General features: G+C 33.0%; 4 protein-coding genes and 1 pseudogene across 4 annotated transcripts; 2 read left to right on the top strand and 3 right to left on the bottom strand.

The window, feature by feature from the left end:
* The first annotated feature begins 597 nt into the window (after nucleotides 1-597).
* Nucleotides 598-1,873, top strand: LOC124912052 (probable 3-hydroxyisobutyrate dehydrogenase-like 1, mitochondrial). The gene has a single exon (XM_047452608.1). It carries the CDS (start codon nucleotides 622-624, stop codon nucleotides 1,645-1,647), a length of 1,026 nt encoding a protein of 341 aa, XP_047308564.1. The 5' UTR covers nucleotides 598-621; the 3' UTR covers nucleotides 1,648-1,873.
* A 2,709-nt stretch (nucleotides 1,874-4,582) lies between these two features.
* Nucleotides 4,583-8,060, top strand: LOC124911355 (receptor-like protein kinase 5). The gene is made up of 2 exons (XM_047451829.1): nucleotides 4,583-7,336; nucleotides 7,414-8,060. The coding sequence occupies exons 1-2, from the start codon at nucleotides 4,666-4,668 to the stop codon at nucleotides 7,836-7,838; spliced, it is 3,096 nt and encodes a 1,031-aa protein (XP_047307785.1). The 5' UTR covers nucleotides 4,583-4,665; the 3' UTR covers nucleotides 7,839-8,060.
* On the bottom strand, nucleotides 7,952-11,005 carry LOC124911356 (hexokinase-1-like). The gene is made up of 8 exons (XM_047451830.1): nucleotides 10,503-11,005; nucleotides 10,071-10,221; nucleotides 9,795-9,977; nucleotides 9,647-9,721; nucleotides 9,110-9,265; nucleotides 8,811-9,040; nucleotides 8,656-8,737; nucleotides 7,952-8,464 (listed from the first exon to the last, which is right to left on the bottom strand). The coding sequence occupies exons 1-8, from the start codon at nucleotides 10,772-10,774 to the stop codon at nucleotides 8,117-8,119; spliced, it is 1,497 nt and encodes a 498-aa protein (XP_047307786.1). The 5' UTR covers nucleotides 10,775-11,005; the 3' UTR covers nucleotides 7,952-8,116.
* A 7,619-nt stretch (nucleotides 11,006-18,624) lies between these two features.
* Nucleotides 18,625-19,767, bottom strand: LOC124911602 (ATP-dependent Clp protease proteolytic subunit-like). The gene is made up of 3 exons (XM_047452104.1): nucleotides 19,465-19,767; nucleotides 19,146-19,392; nucleotides 18,625-19,067 (listed from the first exon to the last, which is right to left on the bottom strand). Exons 2-3 carry the CDS (start codon nucleotides 19,378-19,380, stop codon nucleotides 18,625-18,627), a joined length of 678 nt encoding a protein of 225 aa, XP_047308060.1. The 5' UTR covers nucleotides 19,381-19,392; nucleotides 19,465-19,767.
* A 1,867-nt stretch (nucleotides 19,768-21,634) lies between these two features.
* Nucleotides 21,635-25,498, bottom strand: LOC124911601 (annotated as a pseudogene).
* Nucleotides 25,499-27,762: the final 2,264 nt, after the last annotated feature.

Genomic DNA, 27,762 nt, shown 5'->3' with positions numbered 1-27,762 from the left:
CTGCATTAAGCTGTTAAATTTTTCTGAAATAAATTTGACACAATTGACATAAATAAAATTTTACAACTTAATAAATAAATTTGAAACATGCATCCAACTTTATACACAAAATTGATATTTATCCCCTCCAAAAAAAAGCAACATCTTTATTTTTATCATTAGACTAGAAAGACATATACTTAAAAAAGTATTGAAACTACGGTCGATTGGTTTATTCTATCTAAATTGTCAGCCGAACCAGCCATGATCAGTACAAAGTAATTATAAACCGATCAAAACTCGGTTCAGTCGATTTTTTTACGGTTTGATTTTTCAATTTTTTCGATCTTACTTAAAACACAAGTGAAATGATGTTTGATTTTTGTTTTTTAATAATTTTGCTGTTATATTTAAATTGATCTAATTTATATAGTATTATATAAATTTAAGAAATAATATATATACATATAATAGTTCTAATATTGTTTTTAGAATAATACATTTGTTAGTATATATTAACATAATTTAAAATTTTAACAATTAAATTCGAAACTCTAGGATATATATAAAAATAAAATGACAAATCTTGTTGGCATATGATCACAACCGTTGATCTATGATCTCTAGGATAATAGGGGCAGAATGAGATTGATTTGCTCACTCCACCACCACTTCTCTCTACCAATATTATCCATCAGCCGCCATCGCCACCGCCAAATGGCCACCGCCGGTCAAGTCGTCGTTAGTCCTTCCAATACCCGACTAGGATGGATCGGCACCGGAGTAATGGGTCAATCGATGTGCGGCCATCTAATCAAAGCCGGCTATTCTCTCACCATATTCACTCGCACTCAATCCAAAGCCCAAACCCTAATCGACGCCGGAGCAAAATGGGCTACTTCACCTCGCGAACTCGCCGCTCAATCCGACGTCGTATTCTCCATCGTCGGTTACCCTTCCGACGTTCGCCAAGTTCTCCTCGATCCTTCTACCGGCGCTCTCTCCGGCCTTAACCCAGGTGGAATCCTCGTCGACATGACCACATCAGAACCATCCCTCGCGGTTGAAATCGCCGCTCACTCTGCCTCAAAATCCTGCTTCTCAATCGATGCCCCTGTCTCCGGTGGCGATCGCGGCGCCAAAAACGCCGCCCTTTCTATCTTCGCCGGAGGCGATGAAACCGCCGTTTCCCGTCTCAACCCGATATTTTCTCTCCTGGGGAAAGTGAATTACATGGGTGGACCAGGAAAAGGGCAATTCGCGAAGCTGGCGAATCAAATCACAATTTGTACTACAATGGTGGGATTAGTTGAGGGTCTGATTTACGCTCATAAGGCCGGTCTTGATTTGGAACTGTACCTTAATGCAATATCTACCGGCGCGGCTGGATCAAAGTCGCTGGAATTATATGGAAGTAGGATCTTGAAGAGGGATTTTGAAGCTGGGTTTTTTATTAATCATTTTGTTAAGGATTTGGGTATTTGCTTGAGAGAATGTCAGAATATGGGTCTTGCTTTGCCAGGGCTGGCATTGGCTCAGCAGCTTTATCTGTCTCTGAAGGCTCATGGGGAAGGTGATTTAGGCACCCAAGCTTTGATTCTCTCTTTAGAGAGGCTCAATAATCTTTCTCTTGATTCGGCCAATTCATCAGCTAAGGCTTCTTCTTAAGTTTGAATCAAATGTTATACTACTAATAATGGGATCAGTTATCTGTTATCTGTAATTGTAATATTGGTTATGTTTTTTACTCAATTGATCTTGATTCTTGAAGAAAAAAGCTTTGAAATTGAAATCAAATCTCTTTTGCTAATGGAGATGGAGTTGTAGAAGAAGAAACTGTGATCTTTCTATCTTGTAAGACTAGTGAATAGGTAAAATCCATTTTGATTTTCAATAATTACAAGTATCTGTTAATTTCCACAACAGAATTTAACCGCAATATGAGCTTCTAGTGGAAATGGTACATTACCCACCACCACCATAGTAGTAGTAGAATTTAGATTAGATAGACTTGACCATTTTAATAACTGTTCAAATTCGACGATTCTTAGGTCATGCAAACATCATATAAATAGTTAGCAAGGATGTGTTTTTGGAAATTATTTGATCTTGGGATGCATTTGTTGTATGTTTTTTTTTTTTATGATAAAGGTTGAGCAAAACACCATAGCTTGAATCAGTAGAAAATTTGGAAACAAAAACAAAGACAAAGACTTGATGAGTAGAGTCTTGGGTGGGAGATATCTTTATGCCTCAAATTTCTTTGTAATTATCAATTCATTGATTGATTCATTTTGTGACTTTTAACATCCTTGACCAACTGTTGTTATATTTATCTTTATGCATTCCCACATATTTTCTATCTTCTTCCAACAAATTGATAAAAATTAAGGGTTGTTTTCATACCGATAGAATCCTCAGGGAGGGGCAAAAACCGTCATTTGCTTTCCTGTTTTTTTGTCTGTTCCCCCAGAGAGGGGCAAAATAGTCATTAAGATTTTTATTATTGGTTTGCCCCCCTTCAATTCGATCCAAATTGGTTTTCATAGACTTTTTCAAATCAATGAATTCTGCTTCTAGAAAGTGTTGCTTGCGTCAGCAACCCACAGATATAGATATCACTAGTTTGGTAATCTAAATCTCAAAAAATCTAATAAAAAATCATTTTCTTTTTCTTCTAAAACAATATTATATAAAGTTACCCATTATCCCAACCATTTAAATTTTCATTTTTTCACAAAAAAAATTGCATTTAATCTCAAATAAATCTTCACTTCTATAAAGATTATAATATTTCAATTTTATTGTAATTATAATTAAAAAAAAATCCCAAAACTAATAATCTGAAGTATATAAAGATCACATTATCAATTACAATTCATTTCTGATAAAGAAGCAATATAAAATTAAAGATTTTATTTTATATTAAAGTTTTGGAGTATGTCACACTCACAGATTAAAATAAAAGGGAAATTTGCAATTTGAACAATTGGGTCCTTTTATTTCCTTGTATAGCTAAATGAGTGTTAAATAATATTGGTATTGCCTTTTGTCTATATTTTTTTACTTCTTAAACTACATAAAAATTGAAATTTTATTGTATCATTTTGATTTATTTCTTCATATATTGGTCAGGTATCTAATTCATTCATCTTCTTGTTAAAATTCTATAATTGCAAAACGACTTCTTCTTAAGAAAATATTAAAAAAATGTAACACTTAAGACTTAAAAAAAAACTAACATGTACAAAAATATAAGAACGAAATAAATTTGGTTTTCTAATGCCCAAAATAGACTAAAACTACCCACTCATATACTTAAAACACTGAATTATACTAAATATGTCATAAAGTCAATTTAGATGAAATAAATTATTTGTGGCAATTAGTAAGTTTGTAGATAAAGTAAGAGAAATTAAAATTTATAGAGTAAATATAATTTTATTTATAAGGTTGATAGCCTTTTCAACTTTCTCTATATTCCACTTAAAATATAATTTCAGAATAGTTGACCACCACTATATGTTGACCAAGATAAATCATAGCGGACGATCTTGACTAACGCAAATGATTTAAGGCCCTGCGTTGTTTTGACACTTTTATCCGATTTCAAACTTTGATAAAATGACAATTATACCCTGTTTCAATTGTTAATTAATTAATTTAATTTTTTTTTAGTAATTTTTAGAAAATTTGAATTAATGCAATTAAAATTAAAGACTTAAATAGTTGAGCTTGGAAATTGTTGAATTTTCATCAAAATGCTATTATTACGATTGTTTTTATGATTCATTTTAAAAAGTCGACAGAGTCTGTTTAAAAATTTGTCATTTTTCTCGAGAATTTAAGAAAATAACTTATTTAGTAATTTTTTTTTTAGTTTTAGTTTTAATTTTTTTCTTTTCTTTTTCTTTTTATTTATTATCTTTTCATATCAATCTTTTTTCCTTTTTTTTTAATCATTTTTAATATATATGTTTTTTTTTAAATATTCATTTTATTGTTTAAATAAATTCAACTTATTTATTGTATAACATACTTTTGAAATATGAAATAGTTATAAATAATAACAGGTTAAGCATAAAAACAAAAATAATAATTGTCCATTTTGTCACCAAATACATTAAAAAATTAAAATACAATAAGATTAATTATTTGAAAATAATAATTAAAATATAAACAAACAAAATATCAACCCATAAATAATAATAATAATAATACAAATCTAACATTAAAGAGCTCAAATATCTACAAAAAAAAAAAATAAAAAAAAATTAATGAATTCATTTCCTGATTTTACCGGAAAATTTTGAGTACTTTTAATTATTTTAATGATAGTCTTTTAAGTGAAAAAAAAAACAATATAAAAACATAATTCATCTCTCTCGTCACAAATTAACCATTTAAGAGCAGTAATAAAATCATAAAAAAAATATAAAAAAAATTAGTCACCAACTGTCTCCACTTAACTTCGCAGAAAATCAAAGAAAAATTTGAGTATAAAATAAAAAAATGGGAGAACTTATAGATAACAAACAAACCTATATATATATATATATTATATATATATATATATATAAATGAAAGTTAGCCCATTCATACTTATCAATTGAAGATCATCTTCCTTCATATCCTCTACTCCAAAATAAAGATGTCACCACCATTATCCACCGGTTAACTGAAAAAATGGCGAAAAAATCCTTCTCGCCGGCGCCGTCTTCTCTCTCTATCCTCTCTCTGTTCCTCCTCCCCTGCATCTTCCTACCATTTCTAGCCAATTCCCAGCTCCCAAACGAAGAAGAAGCAATCTTGCTTAATATCAAGAAAATCTGGTCAAACCCACCAGTTCTATCTCACTGGGTTCCATCTTCATCAAATTCAACTCATTGCAACTGGCCGGAGATCATTTGCAGTAATGGGTATGTCACCGGAATCCAATTAATCGATCTGAATCTCACCGAACCAATCCCACCTTTCATTTGCGACCTTAAAAACCTCACTCACATCGATTTTCAGCTCAATTACTTCTCCGGTCCTTTCCCAAAAGCATTCTACAACTGTACCAATCTTCAATATCTAGATCTTTCTCAAAACACTTTCACCGGACCAATTCCAAATGACATCGACAGTCTTTCAAAACATCTCAATTTTCTCAATTTATTGGCGAACAATTTCATCGGAGATATTCCTCCGGCAATTGGACGGTTCCCGGAGCTCAAATCATTGAATCTTATTCAAAATAAGTTCAATGGTTCTTTCCCTTCTGAAATAGGTGATTTGTTAAACCTTGAATTTCTTGAACTGTCATTTAATAATTTCACACCATCAGAGATACCTAAGAGATTTACCCAGTTGCAGAAACTTAAAATCTTTTCAATTAGAAGCTCGAATTTGATAGGTGAAATCCCAGTTCAAATTGGAAATATGACGGATTTAGTAGTTCTAGATTTAAATAGTAATGCCTTAACAGGGGAAATCCCAAAAGGGTTACTTTTATTGAAGAACTTAACTACTATCTGGCTTTACAAAAATCGCCTTTCTGGGCCAATTCCCCGACCAATTGAATCCATGAATTTGGAAATTATTGATCTTTCAGAGAATTTCTTTATGAACGGAACAATCCCATTTGAATTTGGAAATCTAGAAAACTTAAAAGAGTTGTCTTTGTTTGATAACCAATTTTCCGGCGGCTTACCGGAAAACCTTGGTCGTCTTACCGGATTTCAGATTCTCCGGTTATGGAACAACAGTTTTGAAGGAACAATTCCTCAGGATCTTGGTCGTTATTCAAACATAACCGACTTTCAGGTTAGTTCGAATAAATTCACAGGTTTCTTACCAGATGGTTTATGCGAAAGAGGTGTATTGAAAGGGTTAATAGCATTTGATAACAACTTCACCGGAGAATTACCCAAATCTATCGGAAATTGCCCGGCGTTGAAGACAGTTCAGGTCCAAGGTAACAACCATCTCACTGGTGAAATCCCAATTGGACTCTGGACTTCATTCAATCTCTCTGTTTTGATATTAAACGACAACTCTTTCACCGGCGAGTTACCCGACACAATTGCGATGAATTTATCGCGAATTGAGCTCTCCAACAACAAGTTCTCCGGGGAAATTCCAAACAGTGTCTCTTCATGGATTCGTTTAACCGTTTTCAATGCGAGTAATAATCTTTTCACGGGTGGAATTCCTCAAGGTTTAACATCTCTTCCTTCTATAACTACTATATTGCTTGACAACAATCGGCTTTCGGGTAATCTTCCATTTGATATAATCTCATGGAAGGTTCTAAACATGTTGAATCTTCGAGGAAATCAACTCTCTGGCGAAATCCCACCTAAATTCGGTTCTTTACCAAGTTTAACTGATTTGGACTTATCCAATAATCAATTCTCCGGCGAAATCCCACCTGAGTTTAACGATTTGAAGCTGAATGTTCTCAATCTTTCCAACAATAAATTCTGGGGAAAAATCCCGTCTGTGTTCGAAAACGGAGGCTACAATTACAGTTTCTTGGATAATTCAGGTCTTTGCGCGAACAACCCATCAGTCGGGATTAATCTTTGTTCGGAATTGACGAAGAATTCGCGAAGAAAGAGCAAATCTTGGTTTGTGGTTATGGCGGTAGTTTTGGCTGTTCTGTTTATAGTTTCAGGTCTATTGCTGTCTCTGTTTGCGGTTGGATATTATAAAAAGAGAAAACTGGAGATGAATTCGAAATGGAAGCTCACTTCGTTTCAAAGACTTGAATTTACAGAGATGAATATCTTGCCGGGCTTGACGGAGAAGAACTTGATCGGAAGCGGAGGATCGGGGAAAGTTTATCGAGTTCCGATTAATCGTTCTTCTGGTTCGGTACAATTCGTGGCGGTGAAGAAGATTTCCAACAAGCAAAATTTGGATGAGAGAACTGACAAGGAATTTCAGGCGGAAGTTAAGATACTGAGTACGATTCGACACTCTAACATTGTCAAACTTATGTGTTGTGTTTCTAGCGATAAATCGAAGCTTCTAGTTTATGAATTCCTGGATAACCGAAGCCTGGACCGGTGGTTACACACGAGAAAGGATAACTGTGTGCAGCCATGCGATCTGGGCTCGGTTCATCAATTTACGTTGGATTGGCCTAAACGGCTTAGAATCGCGATTGGAGCGGCTCGTGGGCTTAGTTACATGCACCATGATTGCACGCCGGCTGTAATTCATCGAGACGTGAAATCCAGCAATATTCTCTTGGATTCCTATTTCAACGCTAAAGTTGCTGATTTTGGCCTGGCGAAGATATTGCTGAATCCAGGAGAAGCTAACACCATGTCTGTCATAGCCGGTTCAATTGGATACATGTCTCCTGGTAAGTAAGCAAAATTATTAACAAATTTAGCGATTAATTCTTTCTTATACTTGTTTTCGGAATTTGAATCATCTCAGAATACGCCCAGACGACAAGAGTGAACGAGAAGATTGACGTTTACAGCTTTGGGGTAGTCCTGTTGGAGCTTGTGACAGGGAAACAAGCCCACCTGGGAGGTGAAAACACTAGCTTGGCCGAATGGGCTTTGATTCAAATTCAAGAAAAGAAACCGATAGTGGAAGCCTTGGACATGGATGCAATGGAACCGTGCTATCTCAACGAGATGACTAGAGTATTTGAACTCGGAGTGTATTGTACTAGCGCTCAGCCTTTGACTAGGCCGAGCATGAAGGAAGTTCTAGAAATCTTACTGCGTTGCGGCCAACAACATCAGGCGAAGGACGGGGATAGCAACATGTCTCCCGAGGCCTCAGGAGTTCCTTTATTGAAGAATTCGAGACGCGAAAGGAAAGAAGAGGATGTCTTGGTGGACTTAGTGTGACGAATTCCCAGTAGGGCAGGTGTTTTTGTAACATATATATATATATTATAGCAGCATTAGGTTTTCTGTTCTGATCCATATCCGAATGGGATACTAATATATAAAAATGTCATTTTTCAAATAAATCTATCAACGACGACTTCTCGTCTAGATTTGGTTTCCAAATGGGACAATTTAGGAAAAAACATTTTCCAGGTTCAGATTTATTCTATTTCTGTTGAACGGTGAATGATGATAACTTTGACACAACAACATAAAGATACCAGTCATGGCCATGGTCAGGATTCTTCAAGCTCCAAGTATTGCGAGTGAGAGGCGGCCAAGAGAGTGGCTCCGATCCCAGAGCCATCGCTAGAGAGCTCTACGACAACATTTTCCGATGCTTCCCCTAGCAACTCATCGAGAGTACTCACCATATAACTGCTGAATTTCCCATAGTGCTCGAACAGCCCCCCATCCAGTGCTATAACCGACTTCTTCTTGTTATCGATATCCTTAACCGTTTCTCTTCCTATTTTCTTGAGAATTCCGAAGATCCCAGCTGCAGATAGACGTGCTCCACGCGTGGCGACAATGTCACTCAGTTTTACTATTATCTTTCTTGTCTTAAGCGAGGTATTCGATATCTGGAAAAATAAAGAGATTGTGGAAACTTTATTAAATGAAGGCAAATGATGTCATGACTTGGAATGTAAGTCTCCGATATTTTAGAAATTTAACGTAAATAATTCAAAGTAATCCACTTTTACGTCGAATCTCCAAATAACCACAGAGCAAACAAGCTTTATTGAAAAGAATTAGAGGTTTAGAAAGTTACCTCGAACACATCCTTCAACTTGCTCGCAACCACTTTCAGGTCCGGAGTAGAGTCGTGATGCATGGCTGACATGTGAGGAGTCCTAAAAGAACCACAGACAATTCATAAATAAAGGGTCATGTGTTTTGACATATCGAAAACAAGCATAAAACTACCTGAGTACAAACGGAATTTTCAGTTTTGGGGGGACGGTATCACCAAAAAATGCAGCTTCTTCCGCCATTCTGAGTAGAACTCTGCGGACTATTTCACCCAAATACATTCCTGAAATGATCTTCTCAAAAATCTGTTCCCCCGGGTTCAGACTCTCATCGTCAAGTGCAGAATCATATTCACTTAACGGAAGATGTGAAGATCGGAAATTGCCCCATTCCATATTAATAACCTTCAAAGTTCAAATAAACTATCAATTACCATAAACTATTTTCCTTGTTTTATTTTGTAACTATCTTACCATCTCCCCTGATTTGGGCAGTAGACCTTGCCATTTGGGAATCGCATTCGCCCTTTCGACATAGGCAGCATTGGTTCCAGTACCCAATATGACAGCAGCGATGACATCGGGGTTGTTATATCTTCCTCCTGCCAAGGTTCCTATTGTATCATTAACCTGCAAACAAATTAACCTCTTACATTCTTGAAAACTTTACTACATAAACTAAGAGAGCATTGGATAAAACTGAAAATCAAGGATTACCTAATGATTTCTTTTTTGTCGAATTAGTTAAGTGTCTAAAAAGTAAATGAATATTATCTAAATTTTATGTAGACGTAATACAGGGAAAGTATTTAAAGATTATTTCATCATTATAGAGACTTAAACTGAATAATTTTCATGAGTTAAGGTTGTTGTATGTGCATACATTGATACTATATTACCGAGTTATGTAATTCCTAACTTTTCAAACCAAATCAGTTTTTTGGGGTGATCAAGCTTACATGGTGGGTAGTTGGTGTTAGCAAATAGTGCCTAAATAACAAAAGGACTTACTAAGGCTGCCACACGCATGTCGACCCCGGCTCTTTCCAAGGCTTTCGTCAGCTCGCCAACAACATCCTGTCCAACCTGTTTGAAACGTGTTTCCAAAGATCAAGCAACATAAATGTTTACAAGATTTAAAAAAGCAAATGAGTTTTACCGCATCCTCAATAGAGAACCCTTTGGTCCATTTGATGAGAGTCCCAGAAGCAATCGATGTCTGCCTAACAGGGAATGAGAAAGTAAAACCGAGCTCCCTTTGCCTGCCAGGCGGAATATGGAACTCCTCATCCTCTGTATCAATGAAATCAGCAAGCGCCTTTGCAATGAAATCAAACAGTTCCTGGCCAAAACAATAAACAACATTTTCAGAACTCAGAAAAGAAGGAAAAATCAAAATCTGGATCATATATGAGTAAACAAGGTAAAAACTCACATTTGAACTCCCAACCATCAAGTGAGGAGGAATGGATACTTCCTCAAATTCTTTTTTAACAACTCGATTGTCTTTTCCACCCAATTGCACACGCAACACACGGAAATTTGTACCACCAAGGTCTAATGCATAAAACCAACCTTTCTCATCACTACAAGACAAGTTATGATCAGTTATGAAATACATGATTGATGTTCTTCTACTTCACTGTTTCATATGGACAAAAAAGAAACAGCTTTCCTAAACTATGATTAGAATTAGCATCATTTTAGATTAACAAAATGTAAACTGAAATACCCAACAACAAAAAAAGGGTTAGTGAAGCCAAAATCTGGGTTCTTCAAATTGATAACCCAACATCAGTCAAAGATAGCATCTTTAAAGCATCAGATTCCTTAAAAAGTAGATAAAAACAAATATATATATATATACCCTGTAGGAAGATTGTCAACGTAGCTGATGAGCATCTTGAGCTTACTGCCACCTTCAGATGCAAGACCAGCATGCATCTCAACGGTCATAGCGTCGGCCACTTGCTTCAGCTTCCCAATTGGAGTATCACACTTTTCCTCGAACTCTCTCAGTATCGCTATCGCCTTTGCCCATTGACCAGAGCTCCTCAGACGATGGCGAACAATCAGTGCGGCGGCGGCGCAAACCGCGGCAGCCGATACTGCTACAACGCAAACAGTTATCTTTCCCATTACAGAAAAAGTCCAGATCGGTAGAATCCGCAATAGGTTATAGTTGTTCCTGTAAAGATGAGTTCTTTTGCTCTCGTTGTCTGAGAAATGCCGTCTAAAGATAGTGGGCGGATTAGTCGAACTTTCAATTGACTAGAAATATCATGTGTTCGGCTAAGAGGAAGAGGTCATATCAGTAGAGAGAGAAGATAGAGTGGAAGGTGGGGAAAGCCAAAAGATTGGGACTTGGGCGTCATCAATGATGTTAAAGAGTCTAAAACTAAAACACAGCTAATTTTTTAAGAAGGTTTCTCTTAATCTCTAGTTTAGATCTTTATCCTTTGAAACTTTGGCTCATTTATTCGAGCCAAACTAAGACTGGTCAACCTAATCTAATGTGTTGATTGGTAGAAAGTTGGATAAAATATTCATTTTTTTATTAGTTCCTCAGATAAAAAAAAATATCTTTACCATCCAAACCCAAGTTCTAATTTGGGATTTTCTTCTTAAAATCATTCATCAAAGAATAAAAAATTATCATATAAATAATCTATTTAATTAAATATGTATTGATATCTTTATTATATTATATAAAATACAATATATATAAGTAGCATTTAAAAAATGTGTTAAATTGACATTTTTTTATTACTTTTAGGCGGATAACGAGGAACCATCCAAATATCATGCTCATTTTACATTCTGGGTCAATTAAAGTCAAACCTAGGAAAATTGTAGGTTCAGTTTGAGAGGGTTATGGTATATTGAAATTGTCATCAAAGAAACGCCAACTACATGAGTTGATTGAACTTATTTTCTTTTTCAAACGAATTAACAACACAACAAATTATTTTTTCACTCTAATTCTTAGAAATTCAATTACTAATATCAAGTTGTTAAATGGTTTGATTTTACAATTTAACAAAATATATATTTCTTAAATATTTAGTCTAATAGGCCAAATGATTAGTGTTCCATTCCTTCTAAGAATATGCCTTGAATTGGGACATAATTAGTATAATTATTTTTATTATAATTACAACTTTATTAAAAGTATTACTTCCTAATAGACTAAAATATATCAAGTTACTTTTTCCCATTTGCAGTTTGTTTGTTTCTCTGTTTTGGAAGACAAAAACATGTTTTCTTATGGTGGGGTACCAATAGGGTTAGGATTCAGGGTTAGACAATTGATCAAAAAATTAGTAGTTAGAAGTAGTTAGCTAAAAATATTAAATAAGTCCTTGATCTTCAAATTTAGTTACAAATGAGTCTGAGAAATTATGCCAGGCTTACCAGCAAATATTATTAGCATCCTCAAATTAGTCATTTTACAGCTATTTTTAAATTTTGATTTAGTATAAAACTATTCATAGCTCAATTGAACAATAATAATAATATTTTCTAAAATTGTTTCCAAATAGAGTAAATTATATTGTCCCTATTCATTTGTAAAGTATCCCCCTACCTACCTGCTTATTGTATGTATTTCTATTACCTAAATAAAGTAAATATTATAACATGGCTTACTCAAAAGGGGTAAAAGATGACATGTCACATAATTGAGGTTAACTACTAATCAAATCTATGGTTTTATTTAGTGATTTTCTTTAAATAACTAAATCTAATGTCAATGGAAGTGTCATTGACATGCATTATTTATTGGGCGAAGAAACTTACAGGTTGTTTTAGGTGGAAGCACAATAAATTCAATGCTCCCTGGCTCCCTGCTGCCTGCCAATGGTGAAGAACACATGATAAATCATAGCAGCACATTTATAAAACTGGCATCAGTTTTGACTGATAAATATAGCAGAAATTAAAGTCACATAATCAATGTAACTGTTGTCCTAATTAGTCTTCAATCACCAACCAATGCTAGAATTCACTTGGTGAGAATCGAACTACATGACAACTAATATAAGGCTATTGTTATTTTAAAAGATAGGTTTACATAAATGTAAATATTTTTCTTTTGGGCTAAGTTTAAGCCTGGTACAGCACCTACATAGATACGTCCATGTCTAGAATTGATCGAGCATCACTTCATACAAAACAGTCATTTACAACACATTTCCAACGTTTCACATTTAGATATGAAGACAAACAATATGGGCACTCACTTGTTGAGTATGTATTGACAATTAAGCCAGTTCATTATCATTGTTAATAGCAGCTGCACCTTTTCAGGAAAAAACGACCAAAGATCTTTAATTAATAACTGAAATCATGAAGTGATGAGACATTGAAAATTATCGATATAATAATGAGCAGAAACAGTTGATTACGAGTATCAATATGCTTAGGTCTGAAGCCTTGCATTCTATTATGGTCAAAAGTTTTGCTGGCACTTAACCTTTGAACCTCTATCATGTTGAAACTCTAAGTGAATACATATATGTCAGTTATCTTTCTGAAGCCTTAAAGGCTTACAAATAGCAAGCCAGCCATCAATGGTGTAGTAACAATAAATAACACAACTAATTCTACACTTTGAACTACTAAAGTATGTTCATATTCCAATAAAGTAGTGCAATATATAATTAATGTTACCTCAAGAACAAGGATGTCACATCTTATGCCTGCATTTCATGATAAATGAATCAGTAATATCATTACAATTTACATGTAAATTCAGGATTACATTCCTAATACAGGAAAACTATCTTATATACATAAACAAAAGAAGAGAACTACGATTGATAATAACGGTTTCTACTACCAATGATTCAACTCAAATCAAGACGAAAAAGAACACTGTATACATCTATATCATTAGAAAATCAATGATCTGACTTCATTTCATTACTGAGCTGTTTCAATACTCGATAAATCAAGAGTACAAATTACTACAGTTTGATGCAATTCAAATTTTCACCAAATAAAAACTGCTTTCGGGATCAATTACCAATAGTTTCATTATGTAGAGATAGAGTATTACTGTCTAGGTGGTGGCGAGCTTTGGTCCTCCGGCGGCCGGACGGCCGGACGGCGTTCTTCAGTTCTTCAGCTTCGGCACCGGAGGAAGAACCACTGTTTTACTGTAAGGCTAGAATTCAGTTAGACCCATGAAATAAACCATTATTGTGGCCTTTACGATAATATAGGCCCATAATAATAGGTTCATACAAATTGGCCCATATTGAAAATTTTTGAATAAGAAAAAATTAAAAGTAACAAAGTTTAGTCTCTTCAAAAAGATACCACGAAAACTAAGTTAAGAGATTTTTTTATTTTTTTTTAAGTCAAAAACTTATTTATGTAGAATTACCTTAATAATTTTCTAGTCAGTACATCTTTAATAAATACAAACTTCATTTTATACAAATTTTGACATTGTTATTATGTTATATGATTAAATGGATCATTTTCAATAAAAAAAATAAAATTATGTGATATGAATTCATGAGGCCAAGAATTGAATAATATTCCAAAATTGTAAATACAAAAGTTCTAAACATCGTTAAAATTAGTTATATTGTCAAATCTACGAAAAGTTTCATAGAACTGGTTGGAGAAGAGTTAGTCGTCATTTTTTAAGGACTTTCGTGTTCGATAATATCTCAGTTTTCATGTATTTTAATTTTCGTTTTTTTTATCGTCATTTTTAGTCCTATTGTGTTTAACAATTTACATTTTACCTAATACATTACCCATTTATCTCTTGCATAATGTTTTGAAAGTTTAAATTTATTTAAATACTAATTAAGTTTTTCGAAAATAGTGATAAAAAAACAACTAGCGAGGAATAAGAACTTCAGTTGTAGAGAATAAATTTCATGAACATAAAATCGTAAACCCTAAACCTAATTTGAAAAGAGAAAACAAATTATTTGGAAACTCCACGTATAAAAATAGTGAGAAAGGAGTCTTAAGAGGCTCAACTTGCATGGTTGGTATGGAGTCCTATATATATATATTATTTGGAGTATGGGATATCAATACATATATAACCTAATTAATTGTCCTCTTGAATACTAATATACAATCATACAATTAATTATCAGTCACACCCAACTCTAAGCTAACTAAACTTGCTTTCCAATTTATCAAATAAGTCGACGCAATTTGAGACACCGAGACTCAAGAATTTAGTTAGGTTACCCTCACACTAATAATTAATCAACCTTAGTTTCGTACCTAATGTTGTCGCATTGGAAATTTCTTTTCCAACATGCTAGGAAGACTACAAGAATCTTAATAACCGGTCTTTTTGCACATTGAGTCAACTCGTAACTCTAATCGTTTAAAAAAAAAAGACATAAAAGTATTAAACACTATTCCCTACCCAACCAGTACTTAGTTAGACAAATATTCTTAGTCTTTCTTCTTTGAAACTAGTTTGGCACCTATTGATGGAACATATATACAACTTGTTAATATATATATAGTAACATCTAACTTTATATATATGTATCATGAATAAAGGGGTATATAGTGAATGGGCTAATAATTAAAATATATTAAGAGTAATTAATTAATAAATTGATCAGATAGACAAGTGAGTGGCTACTGGCTAGTGGTGCCCATGTTGACATACATTTATTTCCTTAAGTAGCAATAAAGTTTGTTTTGATATGAAAATGAAAGGTTGCTGTTTTAAGTTGGAATTTTGACTTAAAAATAATTTTAATTAATTAATTAAATAAATATGGGAATTAAGAGAACATGATAAAAACTATTCCCATATATACTCACATGCCCACCCTTTTTAGGTTGAAGCTTTCCAAAAAAACTAATTTTTTTTCATAGAACAATATGGGCAAATATATTTTTGTGGGATTCTTAAACTTTAAAAGAAATAAGAAGTTAAGAATTGAAATTGGGGATCGAGGACTTGAATTTATTAAAAAAAAAATTGTCAATTTTTTAGAATTAGAGAAATAAATAGTAAAAAAGTTTAAAAAAATTGAAGGGTTGCACTGCAACTTTAGCGTAAAAAAAACTTTGAAATAGAATTCAGCATACCTCAACCATATCCTCAACCATGTTGTCTGCCTGTTTAATCCATTCTTGAGAGAACTGTGAATGTTTGCCTAATTCAAGTTCATCGTACATCCCATATATATATAATTTATATACAATTAGAGAAATAAATAATAAAGTAACTAAAAAAAATTAAAAATAAGGGTTGTGTCATTTTTAATGTAAAAAAATCTTCGAGATTGACTTGAATCCACCTCAATCCTAACTTTAGCTTCGTCCATGCTCTAAATTGTTATTGTTTGTTTAATCATTTCTTAAGAGAACTATCAATGTTTGCCTAATTCAAGTTCACCACATTCCATATATATATATATAATTATTTTATTTATTTATCTCAATATCATGATTAATATAATTGTATATGTTTCTAATCTACATACACAAACCAATAACCTAATTTATTTTGTATTATATAATTAATATAATTAGCTAGAAAGGACTAATTTATAAAATTATAAAGCAACAAGAATCCACTAGTATTTGATAAGAATGATCATGAGACATAGATTATCAAACTTAATTAATCAATAAAGACATGAATGTGATGCTTAAATAAATAAAATAATACAATTATAGTTGGTATATATGGTCCACAAAGCACATTTGTATCACGAGAGTGATTCTTCTAGCTACCTATAAAGATTACAACTTTTTTTTTTATCTATCTATTATCTACAATCTTTTTTATGTACAAGTCAACTTTCTATTCATAATAATTATTATTTTACCACTTTCTGAAAATGGTAAAGATTTGATGGATGGTGGAGATGAGTAATTACTAATTATTAGTTAATGTAAGCTAAATATACCCATTAAAGATATATTATTCTTAAATGAAAATAAATTTAAATTAAGGGGTGGGTGTCTAATCTAGGTTACAAAATTTGTCCCCTACGTGAGTCTATTGATATTACAATTAGTTGACTAGTTAGGTATGGGTCCTTACAACTCACACAAAGCCATGTTGATCAGGTTCTAAGTTAGCCCCACTGCCACTTATCTAATGAAATGGACATTCTGCCTATTATTATTTTTTTAAACATAATTTGTTTTTGATAATAATATTTGAGAAGAAAATGACAATTTTACCCTTAATTTATTATATTTGTTGGTAATTTAATTAAACTTGATCAAGGTACGTAGCTAGGGTTTGTATATGTAGTTGACTAGTTTGGTAATTAAGAATTAGAAGAGATGAGTGTATTTATGGATTGAAAAAGAAGAAGGGTACTGTTTATTTATTATGATTCTATTTTTAAAATTTAAATTATTAATAACTCTTAAAATAGGCTCAAGGAGGCACCTAAATAATATTATTATTGTAATCTAAACCTTTTGATAATTGTTGTCATTCCATTCCTGGTTTTATTTTATTTTTAATTTCTCATTTGATAGTAGAAAAAAGTTCAACTCATTTTAAACCATTTATTAATTAAAAATATGGGAAATGCCAAATATATTAATTGGACAACCAGGTATGTCTACTTAATTAGTTTCTAATGGAAAAACAGTTTCGAGAAATACAATTACTAGGGAAAGTTAATGATAGTTTGACTTAATTAAAGAAACATATATATATTCTCTTGTAAGTATTACAAATTATTAGTATTTGGTTTTATTTTTATTTTTAAGAATTTCACTGAATTTTAAAATTGGTCATTAGAGACAGTATGTCATCTCCACAAAAGAATTTTTTTCAAAATAATAATAATTATTATAGAAATACTTGTGAACTAACTATACAAATAATTTTTAGTTACTTTTAGTGTTATATACTATAAATATTATCTATACAAAAAAAAAACTATATATATATTTATATTTATATTCCTATGTTTGTACCAAAAGCTCCTTTAAATTTTATTAATATTTCAAAGTGGTAAATGTTGAGAGTTTTGTTTGTGTTTTAATTATATTTGTCTAATTTGTTTAGCACATATAATTAATAAAATAACATAATCATAAATATAATTATGTTGACAAATTTGGGGAATAAAGATAATAGCTTGTTTTTAATATAATTGAATATCACATAATTATATTCTGATTAGTTGATTGAATAGAGTTATAAACATCATTAATCTTATGATAGATAATTTTGAAAGAAAAAAAATATATACTCACAATTTTTTATTTTATTTAAAAGGATGCAACCAATTTATTAATCCACTTACATAAACAAACAAAATAATATCATAAATTTTCAAACCCAATAATAATAATAAAAAAATAAACTAAAGAAAATATTGAATCAAATTGATGATAATTTTAAGGTGTTTGAGTAAAAATCTAAATAATATTAATATATAATGATATTTATATATCAATTTAAAATATATGAGTTTAAATTGAAGTCAGTCATACAAGGACAACTCAAGTTTACAAATTGAAGTATATACAAAGGTATTATTCTAGAATATGTTTGTTGTTCATTGTATTATTTTCAAAGATATTTTCCCTTTTGATTTCACGTTTAAACAATCTGTTTTGCTTCATTTTTTTGTCCATCTTTTAGCACCTTTCATATTTAATTTGGTTTTCAATCTGGAAATGCCCCAAAAGTCAAAACTTATGAACTTAACTTTGTATTGTTACTAGCAACTGTTCTCATAATTAGTCATGTTTTAGTTGAAATTTGTATCTATTTCTAACTCCTCATGCTTGCAAGAAGATATATATGAGCAGATGCGATTCAAGAACAGGTTTGTTTTTTTTTGAAAACTCCCAGAGACAACTTTAATAACATAACACACTAAGTAAAAACAGATTTACTTCTTTAGATTCAAATGTAGCATAGATAAAGAAACAAAAGCCCATCATAATGGGGGATGGAGAATATAAATATGATCCAAAAGACTAAATAATAATAATAATAATAAAGTAGTTCATCCATCAATATCATCAGCGGGATACGGAGAATCAATATCGTCGAGCGAGGGAGAATCAGACTTGCGAGTGAGAGAGGGAAAGTTACCTATTACGTCGATGAAACCTAACTCTTTGGCCTGTTGAGGGGAGATATAATTATCCCTTTTAATAGACTTCATCAGGAAGTCTATTGAAAGGCCCGTGTGTTTGGCCAACTTACGGACAACAATCTTGTCTTCCTCTACTTGAAGAAGGCGATCAACGCCGATCTTCACATCCCTTGTGAAACCTTGAAATCCAGCACTTGCCGAATGGATCATAATGAAACTGTTGATTGAGGCATATCTAAAACCTTTTTTGCCTGCTGCAAGTAACACTGCAGCCATTGAAGCTGCATTCCCGACACACGAAGTGTGTACGGGACAAGCGAGAGATTGAATCTGGTCGTAAATGGCCATACCTAACATAACAAATGAATAAATTATTAGGTAATGTAAGAAGTAAGAAGAAGAAGAAAAAAGAAAAGAAAGACAGAAACCTGAGGCGAAACTTCCTCCCCGAGAATTGATGATGATTTGAATCGGCAACGTTGGCTCTTTGTGCTCCAGATACATGAGTTGACAAATAACCGAATTGGAACTTTCCTCATCAATCATTCCATTGATGAAGACCCTTCTGGAATCAAGAAGGATTGAGAAAACATATGGATGGGTGCGGAAAGTTCTTGAGAGTGGTCGGGAAGCAGCTGCAATGATCTTTCTCAGACTCAACATTGGAATGGCGATCTGTGAAAGAGGGAGAGAATGAGCTTTCAAAGGATGAAAATACAACCTTATATAATAAAAACTATTACTTACCGATTTCAACCAATTTCAAATAAAAGTAGGGTTTGTCCCCCCTGCCGCTGCAGCAGAGCCGCCCGACAACCCATTTTCCCTGCCGCTGCTGCAGAGCCGCCCGACAACCCCATTTTCCCTTTTCCCTGCCACAACCCAAAAGGGAATCCATGGAAGGACGAAGAAATACAGTATCTTGTTTGGGAATTTCTGCAGAGAAAGAGAAATATATGTTAGAGAGAGAGGTGCTGTGAGAGTGAGGGTCGGGCTTCTTCGGGGGCGGGGCTGCTTGAGAGAGATGGCTTCTTCGGGGGCTGCTTGAGAGAGAGATGGCTTCTTCGGGGGCTGCTTGAGAGAGAGATGGCTTCTTCGGGGGCTGCTTGAGATAGAGAGAGATTCTGTGATGAAGAAATCAGCCTCTCATATATATATATATATATGCTGACCTTTAAAAAAAACTAAAATATATATTACCATTTTTTTTTTTTTTGTAGACTCTTGTTGTTTCACTGTATAGGACTCCTGCACTCCAACCTTTCTTCAGTGAATAAGCTACAGTAACCATCAAACAAACACAATGTCAAAATGAGGTATTAACATGGCTTAATTTTCTATCAACTAATCTGGTAATTAAAAGGCTGTGCAATGGCAAACACTTGAAGAGTTAATGGGATACTTCTCTCTAAAAAGCAGCTATATAAATGACAAATCCACAAGTTCCAAGGGTATTACTAACACAATCCATTTAGAAAATAAGAGAAATAATCTATTGAGTCAAGCCGAAACAGAAGCTTTTCCAGCCACCTCAAGTTTATTAACTCCTTACAAGCTTTATCACCCAAGGTTAAATAACAAATATATAGAGGATCCTGGAATTTTGGCCAATCAACATGCATTCCCCTTACTACGTTCTAAGATCGGTAAAGTAAAACTTTCCCATCTATAACTCACATACAAAAATTGACTTAGTGATAGTTGAAATAAACAAATTCAGTGGCAGATGTACATATAAGTTGAAAGAATCCTAGTCAAAGAATTTCCCTGTGCCTAGTATGTGATGTCAAATAGTTTTATTTATTAAATAATTCAGTCCATTTCTGTTGTATATAAGCAGCTAAATTTTGTTTTGCCAATAAATAGTCAAACTGTCTATCAAAACTGAAATAACTATCTAGTTCCTGCTTATTGTAGAAGATTTCCAGTTCCTAGAATGTTGATGTCAAATAGTTTTATATTATGTTCAATTCAGTTTCTGTTGTATATAGGCAGCTAAATCATTTCCTCAATAAATAGTCTAACTGACTATCAACACTGAAATAGCTATCTTGTTTCTGCTTATTGTAGGAGTCCAGTTCATATCTAACAAATTGCCTCAAGGTTATGATAGCAGATGTAACATCTTTCAGCCACAGTACATTTGTTATTGGATATAGAAGATCAGAAGTCAAAAACATAACAACAAACACTTCTGGAAGTTAAAGTTTGCCAGTGTCTGATATACATTGACATTAGCTTATAATGGAGGACACAAACCTGTTTAATACACCAAAATGCAGCTCAAAAAAAGGAAGTCTTGACAGAATACAGTAACATCTGTGTGGTTAGCACATGGCGACTCAGAGTTGGATGGATATCAATGCAGATGGTTTTTGTACAATTTCTTCCACCAATACACAGCAACCATATAATGTTGAATCGTCAGCAACCTAGATACATAAAGTCAAACCCAAGTTCCTAATATGTGAGTTTAAGCATTATAACAAACGAATTTAAGCAAATCACATCACACTGATTTGATGTGGGTTTTTTTAGATTATTTTGCCCCCTTGATATTCCCTAATATAAAAGGGGTCCTACTACAACATAAGAGCTTGTAGCCTCTAAAGGAAGTATTTTCCACTTGATTCTTATAATGCCTAATATATCTGTCATGTCGAAAAATCAGCTTGTAGACACCCCATTTTTACACCCTTATATCTAATAAAAAGTCTGGTCTAATACAATACTCATGTTCGTTATTTGGACCGGGGAAAACCAAAAAAATAAAAATATCTTTTGATAAACTGGCTCAGAAAGGCCTAAAAACTATGATCCAAAGGACGAATTTAAAAAATGCTCAATTCCCGAGTCCCCATGTACCTTATAACTGCTGAATTTCCCATAGTGCTCATCGAGAGTACTCACCATATAGCTAACTGCTGAATTTCCCATAGTGCTCGAACAGCCCCCCCATCCAATGCTATAACCGACTTCTTCTTGTTATCGACATCCCTAACCGTTTCTCTTCCTATTTTCTTGAGAATTCCGAAGATCCCAGCTGCAGATAGACGTGCCCCACGCGTGGCGACAATGTTACTCAGTTTTACTATTATCTCTTTCTTGTCTTAAGCGAGGTATTCGATACCTGTAAATATAAAGAGATTGTGGAAACTTTATTAAATGAAGGCAAATGATGTCATGACTTGGAATGTAAGTCTCCGATATTTTAGAAATTTAACGTAAATAATTCATAATAATCCACTTTTATGTCGAATCTCCCAATAACCCCAGAGAAAACAAGCTTTAATGAAAAGAATTAGAGGTTTAGAAAGTTACCTCGAACACATCCTTCAACTTGCTCGCAACCACTTTCAGGTCGGGAGTAGAGTCGTGATGCATGGCTGACATGTGAGGAGTCCTAAAAGAACCAAAGACAATTCATGCCAATAACGTAAATAAAAAAGGGTTATCCGTTTTGACATAATGAAAATAAGCATAAAACAACCCGAGTATAAACGGAATTTTCAGTTTTGGGGGAACGGTATCAACAAAAAATGCAGCTTCTTCCACCATTCTGAGTAGAACTCTGCGAACTTTTTCACCCAAATACATTCCTGAAATGATCTTCTCAAAAATCTGTTCCCCCGGGTTCAGACTCTCATCGTCAAGTGCAGAATCATATTCGCTTAACGGAAGATGTGAAGATCGGAAATTGCCCCATTCCATATTAATAACCTTCATAGTTTCAAATAAACCATCAATTACCATAAACTAATTTCCCTGTTTTATGTTGTAACTATCTTACCATCTCCCCTGATTTGGGCAGTAGACCTTGCCATTTGGGAATCGCATTCGCCCTTTCGACATAGGCAGCATTGGTTCCAGTACCAAATATGACAGCAGCAATGACATCAGGGTTGTTATATCTTCCTCCTGCCAAGGTTCCAATTGTATCATTAACCTGCAAACAAAATAACCTTCTTACATTCTTGAAAACTATACTACACAAACTAAGAGTGCATCGGATAAAACTGAAAATCAAAAGGTTACCTAATGAATATTTTTTGTCAAATTAGTTAAGTGTCTACAAAAAAAAAAATATCTAAATTTTATGTACATGTAAGTTTACACAGAGTTTAATAAATATGGAAATAATATCGGGAAAGTACTTAAAGATTATTGTCATTATAGAGACTTAAACCGAATAATTTTCAAGGGTGAAAGTTGTCTTATGTACATTGATACTATATTACCGAGTGAAGTAATTCGTAACTTTAAACTAAACCAGTTATTTTTGGGGTGATCAAGATTTATTCCCAGATGGAAGTTTGCTTGGCCCCCAACCGCTCCCATTGGAAAAATTCTTTTCATAAGGTTACATGATGGGTTTAAACCATATTTTTAATGTAAATTGAATTGAATCTAAATAATAGATTAAGTAATAAGTTGGTGTTAGCAAATAGTGCCATATAACAAAGGGACTTACTAAGGCAGCCACACGCATGTCAACCCCGGCTCTTTCCAAGGCTTTTGTCAGCTCGCCAACAACATCCTGTCTAACCTGTTTGAAACGTGTTTCCAAAGATCAAGCAACATACATGATTACAAGATTTAAAAAAAGCAAATGAGTTTTACCGCATCCTCAATAGAGAACCCTTTGGTCCATTTGATGAGAGTCCCAGAAGCAATCGATGTCTGCCTAACAGGGAATGAGAAAGTAAAACCGAGCTCCCTTTGCCTGCCAGGCGGAATATGGAACTCCTCATCCTCTGTATCAATGAAATCAGCAAGCGCCTTTGCAATGAAATCAAACAGTTCCTGGCCAAAACAATAAACAACATTTTCAGAACTCGAAAAGAAGGAAAAATCAAAATCTGGATCATATATGAGTAAACAAGGTAAAAACTCACATTTGAACTCCCAACCATCAAGTGAGGAGGAATGGATACTTCCTCAAATTCTTTTTTAACAACTCGATTGTCTTTTCCACCCAATTGCACACGCAACACACGGAAATTTGTACCGCCAAGGTCTAATGCATAAAACCAACCTTTCTCATCACTACAAGACAAATTATGAAATACATGATTGATGTTCTTCTACTTCACTGTTTCATATGGACAAAAAAGAAACAGCTTTCCTAAACTATAATTAGAATTAGCACCATTTTAGTTTAACAAAATGTAAGCTGAAATACCCAACAACAACAAAAAGGGTTCAGCCAAAATCTGGGTTCTTCAAATTGATTACCCAACATCAGTCCAAGATAGCATCTTTAAAGCATCCGATTCCTTAAAAAGTAGATAAAAACAAAAATATATATACCCTGTAGGTTCAGTTTGAGAGGGTTATGGTATATTGAAATTGTCATCAAACAAGCGCCAACTACATGAGTTGATTGAACTTATTTTCTTTTTCAAACGAATTAACAACACAACAAATTATTTTTTCACTCTAATTCTTAGAAATTCAATTACTAATATCAAGTTGTTAAATGGTTTGATTTTACAATCTAACAAAATATATATTTCTTAAATATTTAGTCTAATAGGCCAAATGATTAGGGTTCCATTCCTACTGAGAATATGCCTTGAATTGGGACATAATTAGTATAATTATTTTTATTATAATTACAACTTTATTAAAAGTATTACTTCCTAATAGACTAAAATATATCAAGTTACTCTTTCCCATTTGCAGTTTGTTTGTTTCTCTGTTTTGGAAGACAAAAACATGAAACATGTTTTTTTAAGGTGGGGGTACCAATAGGGTTAGGATTCAGGGTTAGACAATTGATCAAATAATTAGTAGTTAGAAGTAGTTAGCCAAAAATATTAAATAAGTCATCGATCTTCAGATTTAGTTACACATGAGTCTAAGAAGTTATGCCAGGCTTGCCAGCTCATATTATTAGCACCCTCAAATTAGTAATTTTACAGCTATTTTCAAATTTTGATTTAGTGTAAAACTATTCTTCATATCTCAATCGAACAATAATAATATTTTCTAAAATTGTTTCCAAATAGACTAAATATATTGTCCCTATTCATGTGTAAACTGTAAAGTATCCCCTACCTACCTGCTTATTGTATGTATTTCTATTACCTAAATAAAGTAAATATTATAACATGGCTTACTCAAAAGGGGTAAAAGATGACATGTCACATAATTGAGGTTAACTACTAATCAAATCTATGGTTTTAATTAGTGATTTTCTTTAAATAACTAAATCTAATGTCAATGGAAGTGTCATTGACATGCATTATTTATTGGGCGAAGAAACTTACAGGTTGTTTTAGGTGGAAGCACAATAAATTCAATGCTCCCTGGCTCCCTGCTGCCTGCCAATGGTGAAGAAAACATGATAAATCATAGCAGCACATTTATAAGATTGGCACCAGTTTTGACTGATAAATATAGCAGAAATTAAAGCCACATAATCAATGTAACTGTTGTCCTAATTAGTCTTCAATCACCAACCAATGCTAGAATTCACTTGGTGAGAATCGAACTACATGACAACTAATATAAGGCTATTGTTATTTTAAAAGATAGGTTTACATAAATGTAAATATTTTTCTTTTGGGCTAAGTTTAAGCCTGGTACAGCACCTACATAGATACGTCCATGTCTAGAATTGATCGAGCATCACTTCATACAAAACAGTCATTTAAAACACATTTCCAACGTTTCACATTTAGATATGAAGACAAACAATATAGGCACTCACTTGTTGCAAAGCTTGGAGTATGCATTGGCAATTAAGCCAATTCATTATCATTGTTAATAGCAGCAGCTGCACCTTTTCAGTAGAACGACGAAAGAGCTTTAATTAATAACTGAAATCATGAAGAGATGAGACATTGAAAATTATCGATATGATAATGAGCAGAAACAGTTTATTACAAGTATCAACATGCTTAGGTCTGAAATCTTGCATCCTAATATGGTCAAAAGTTTGCTGGCACTTATCCTTTGAACCTCTATCATGCTGAAACTCTAAGTGAATACATATATGTCAATTATCTTTCTGAAGCCTTAAAGGCTTACAAAAAGCAACGGTACAAATAACACAACTAATTCTACACTTTGAACTACTAAAGCATGTTCATATTCCAATAAAGTAGTGCAATATATAATTAATGTTACCTCAATAACAAGGATGGATGTCACATCTCATGCCTGCATTTCAGGATTACATTCCTAATGCAGGAAAACTATCTTATATCGATGAACAAAAGAAGAGAACTACGATTGATAATAACCGTTTCTGCTAGCACAGATTCAACTCAAATCAAGACGAAAACGAACACTGTATACATCTATATCATTAGAAAATCAATGATCTGACTGCATTTCATTACTAAGCTGTTTCAATACTCGATAAATCAAGAGTACAAATTACTACAGTTTGATGCAATTCAAATTTTAACCAAATAAAAACTGCTTTCAGGATCAATTACCAATAGTTTCATTATGTAGAGATAGAGTATTACTGTCTAGGTGGTGGCGAGCTTTGGTCCTCCGGCGGCCGGACGGCCGGCCGGCGTTCTTCAGTTCTTCAGCTTCGGCACCGGAGGAAGAACCACTATTTTCCTGTAAGGCTAGAATTCAGTTAGACCCATGAAATAAACCATTATTGTGGCCCTTATGACAATATAGGCCCATAATAATAGGTTCATACAAATAGGCCCATATTTAAAATTTTGAATAAAAAAATATTTTATTATAAAATAAATTAAAAGTAACAAAGTTTAGTCTTTTCAAAAAGATACTTAAGAAATTTAATTTTTTTTAGTAAAAAATTTATTTACTTAGAACTACCTTAATAATTTTATAGTCAATGCATATTTAATAAATACAAACTTTATTTATACAAATTTTGACAATGTTATTATGATATATGAATTCATGAGGCCAAGAGAATTGAATAATATTACAAAATTGTAAATACAAAAGTTCTAAATATCATTAAAATTAGTTAGATTATCATATCTATATTAATATAATGTTCACAACATGCAGTTTTTTAAAATTCGTTTTGAAAAGTGCCATAGAGCTGGTTGGAGAAAAGATAAGTGTTATTTTTAAGGACTTTCGTGTTCGATAATCTCTCAATTTTCATGTATTTTAATTTTTGATTTTTTTAATGTCATTTTTAGTTTTTTTATGCTTAAGGATTTTCATTTTACATAATACATTATCCATTTAAAAATGATAATATATAATATCATGTATCTTCCATTTTAATATACATCGACTATTCTCGTACATAATGTTTTGAAAGGTAAATTTATTTTAATACTAATTAAGTTTATGAAATTGTGATAAAAAAAAACAAGCGAGGAATAAGAACTTCAATTGTAGAGAATAAATTTCATGAACAAATCTTAAATTCAAACCTAATTTGATATGAAAAAACAAATTATTTAAAAACTCCACATAAAACTGCTTAAGAGGTATAAGAAGGTAAGTTAATCATATATAATGATGAAATGGATGAGAAAGAGTTGTAAGAGACTCAACATGGATGGTGGGTATGGAGTCCTATATTAAATATTTGGAGTATGGGATATCAATACATATATATAACCTAATTAATTGTCCTCTTGATCATGATATACTAATATACAATCATATAATTAATATCAGTCACCCAATTCTAACCTAACTAAACTAGCTCTCCAATTTATCAAATAATTCGGCGCAATTTGAGACACCGAGACTCAAAAATTTAGTTAGGTTACCCTCACACTAATAATAAACCAACCCCGCCTAGTTTCGTACCTAATGTTGTCGCATTGGAAATTTCTTTTCCAATACGCTAGGAAGACTACAAAAATCTTAATAACCGGTCGTCTTGCACATTGAGTCAACTCGTAACTCTAATCGTTTAAAAAAAAACAAATAAAAGTATTAAACACGGTTCCCTACCCCAACCAGTACTTAGTTAGGCAAATATTCTTGAGTCTTTCTTCTTTGAAACTAGTTTGGCACCCATTGATGGAACATATATACAACTTGTTAATATATATTATAGTAACATCTAACTTTATATAT

Source organism: Impatiens glandulifera, chromosome 8 (assembly GCF_907164915.1).
Source record: "Impatiens glandulifera chromosome 8, dImpGla2.1, whole genome shotgun sequence".
Lineage (NCBI taxonomy): Eukaryota > Viridiplantae > Streptophyta > Magnoliopsida > Ericales > Balsaminaceae > Impatiens > Impatiens glandulifera.
This window is presented reverse-complemented; position numbering and strand designations above follow the sequence as displayed.

What these genes read in the sequence shown, in the direction of transcription:
- LOC124912052 (XM_047452608.1), top strand. Translation starts at nt 622, where the DNA reads ATGAGATTGATTTGCTCACTCCACCACCACTTCTCTCTACCAATATTA.
- LOC124911355 (XM_047451829.1), top strand. Translation starts at nt 4,666, where the DNA reads ATGGCGAAAAAATCCTTCTCGCCGGCGCCGTCTTCTCTCTCTATCCTC. An exon ending in AATTGGATACATGTCTCCTG is followed by an intron (nt 7,337 to 7,413) that starts GTAAGTAAGCAA and finishes GAATCATCTCAG; the next exon opens with AATACGCCCAGACGACAAGA.
- LOC124911356 (XM_047451830.1), bottom strand. Translation starts at nt 10,774, where the DNA reads ATGGGAAAGATAACTGTTTGCGTTGTAGCAGTATCGGCTGCCGCGGTT. An exon ending in GTTGACAATCTTCCTACAGG is followed by an intron (nt 10,222 to 10,502) that starts GTATATATATAT and finishes CTTGTCTTGTAG; the next exon opens with TGATGAGAAAGGTTGGTTTT. An exon ending in TGATGGTTGGGAGTTCAAAT is followed by an intron (nt 9,978 to 10,070) that starts GTGAGTTTTTAC and finishes TGTTTTGGCCAG; the next exon opens with GAACTGTTTGATTTCATTGC.
- LOC124911602 (XM_047452104.1), bottom strand. Translation starts at nt 19,380, where the DNA reads ATGTTGAGTCTGAGAAAGATCATTGCAGCTGCTTCCCGACCACTCTCA. An exon ending in GGGAGGAAGTTTCGCCTCAG is followed by an intron (nt 19,068 to 19,145) that starts GTTTCTGTCTTT and finishes TTGTTATGTTAG; the next exon opens with GTATGGCCATTTACGACCAG.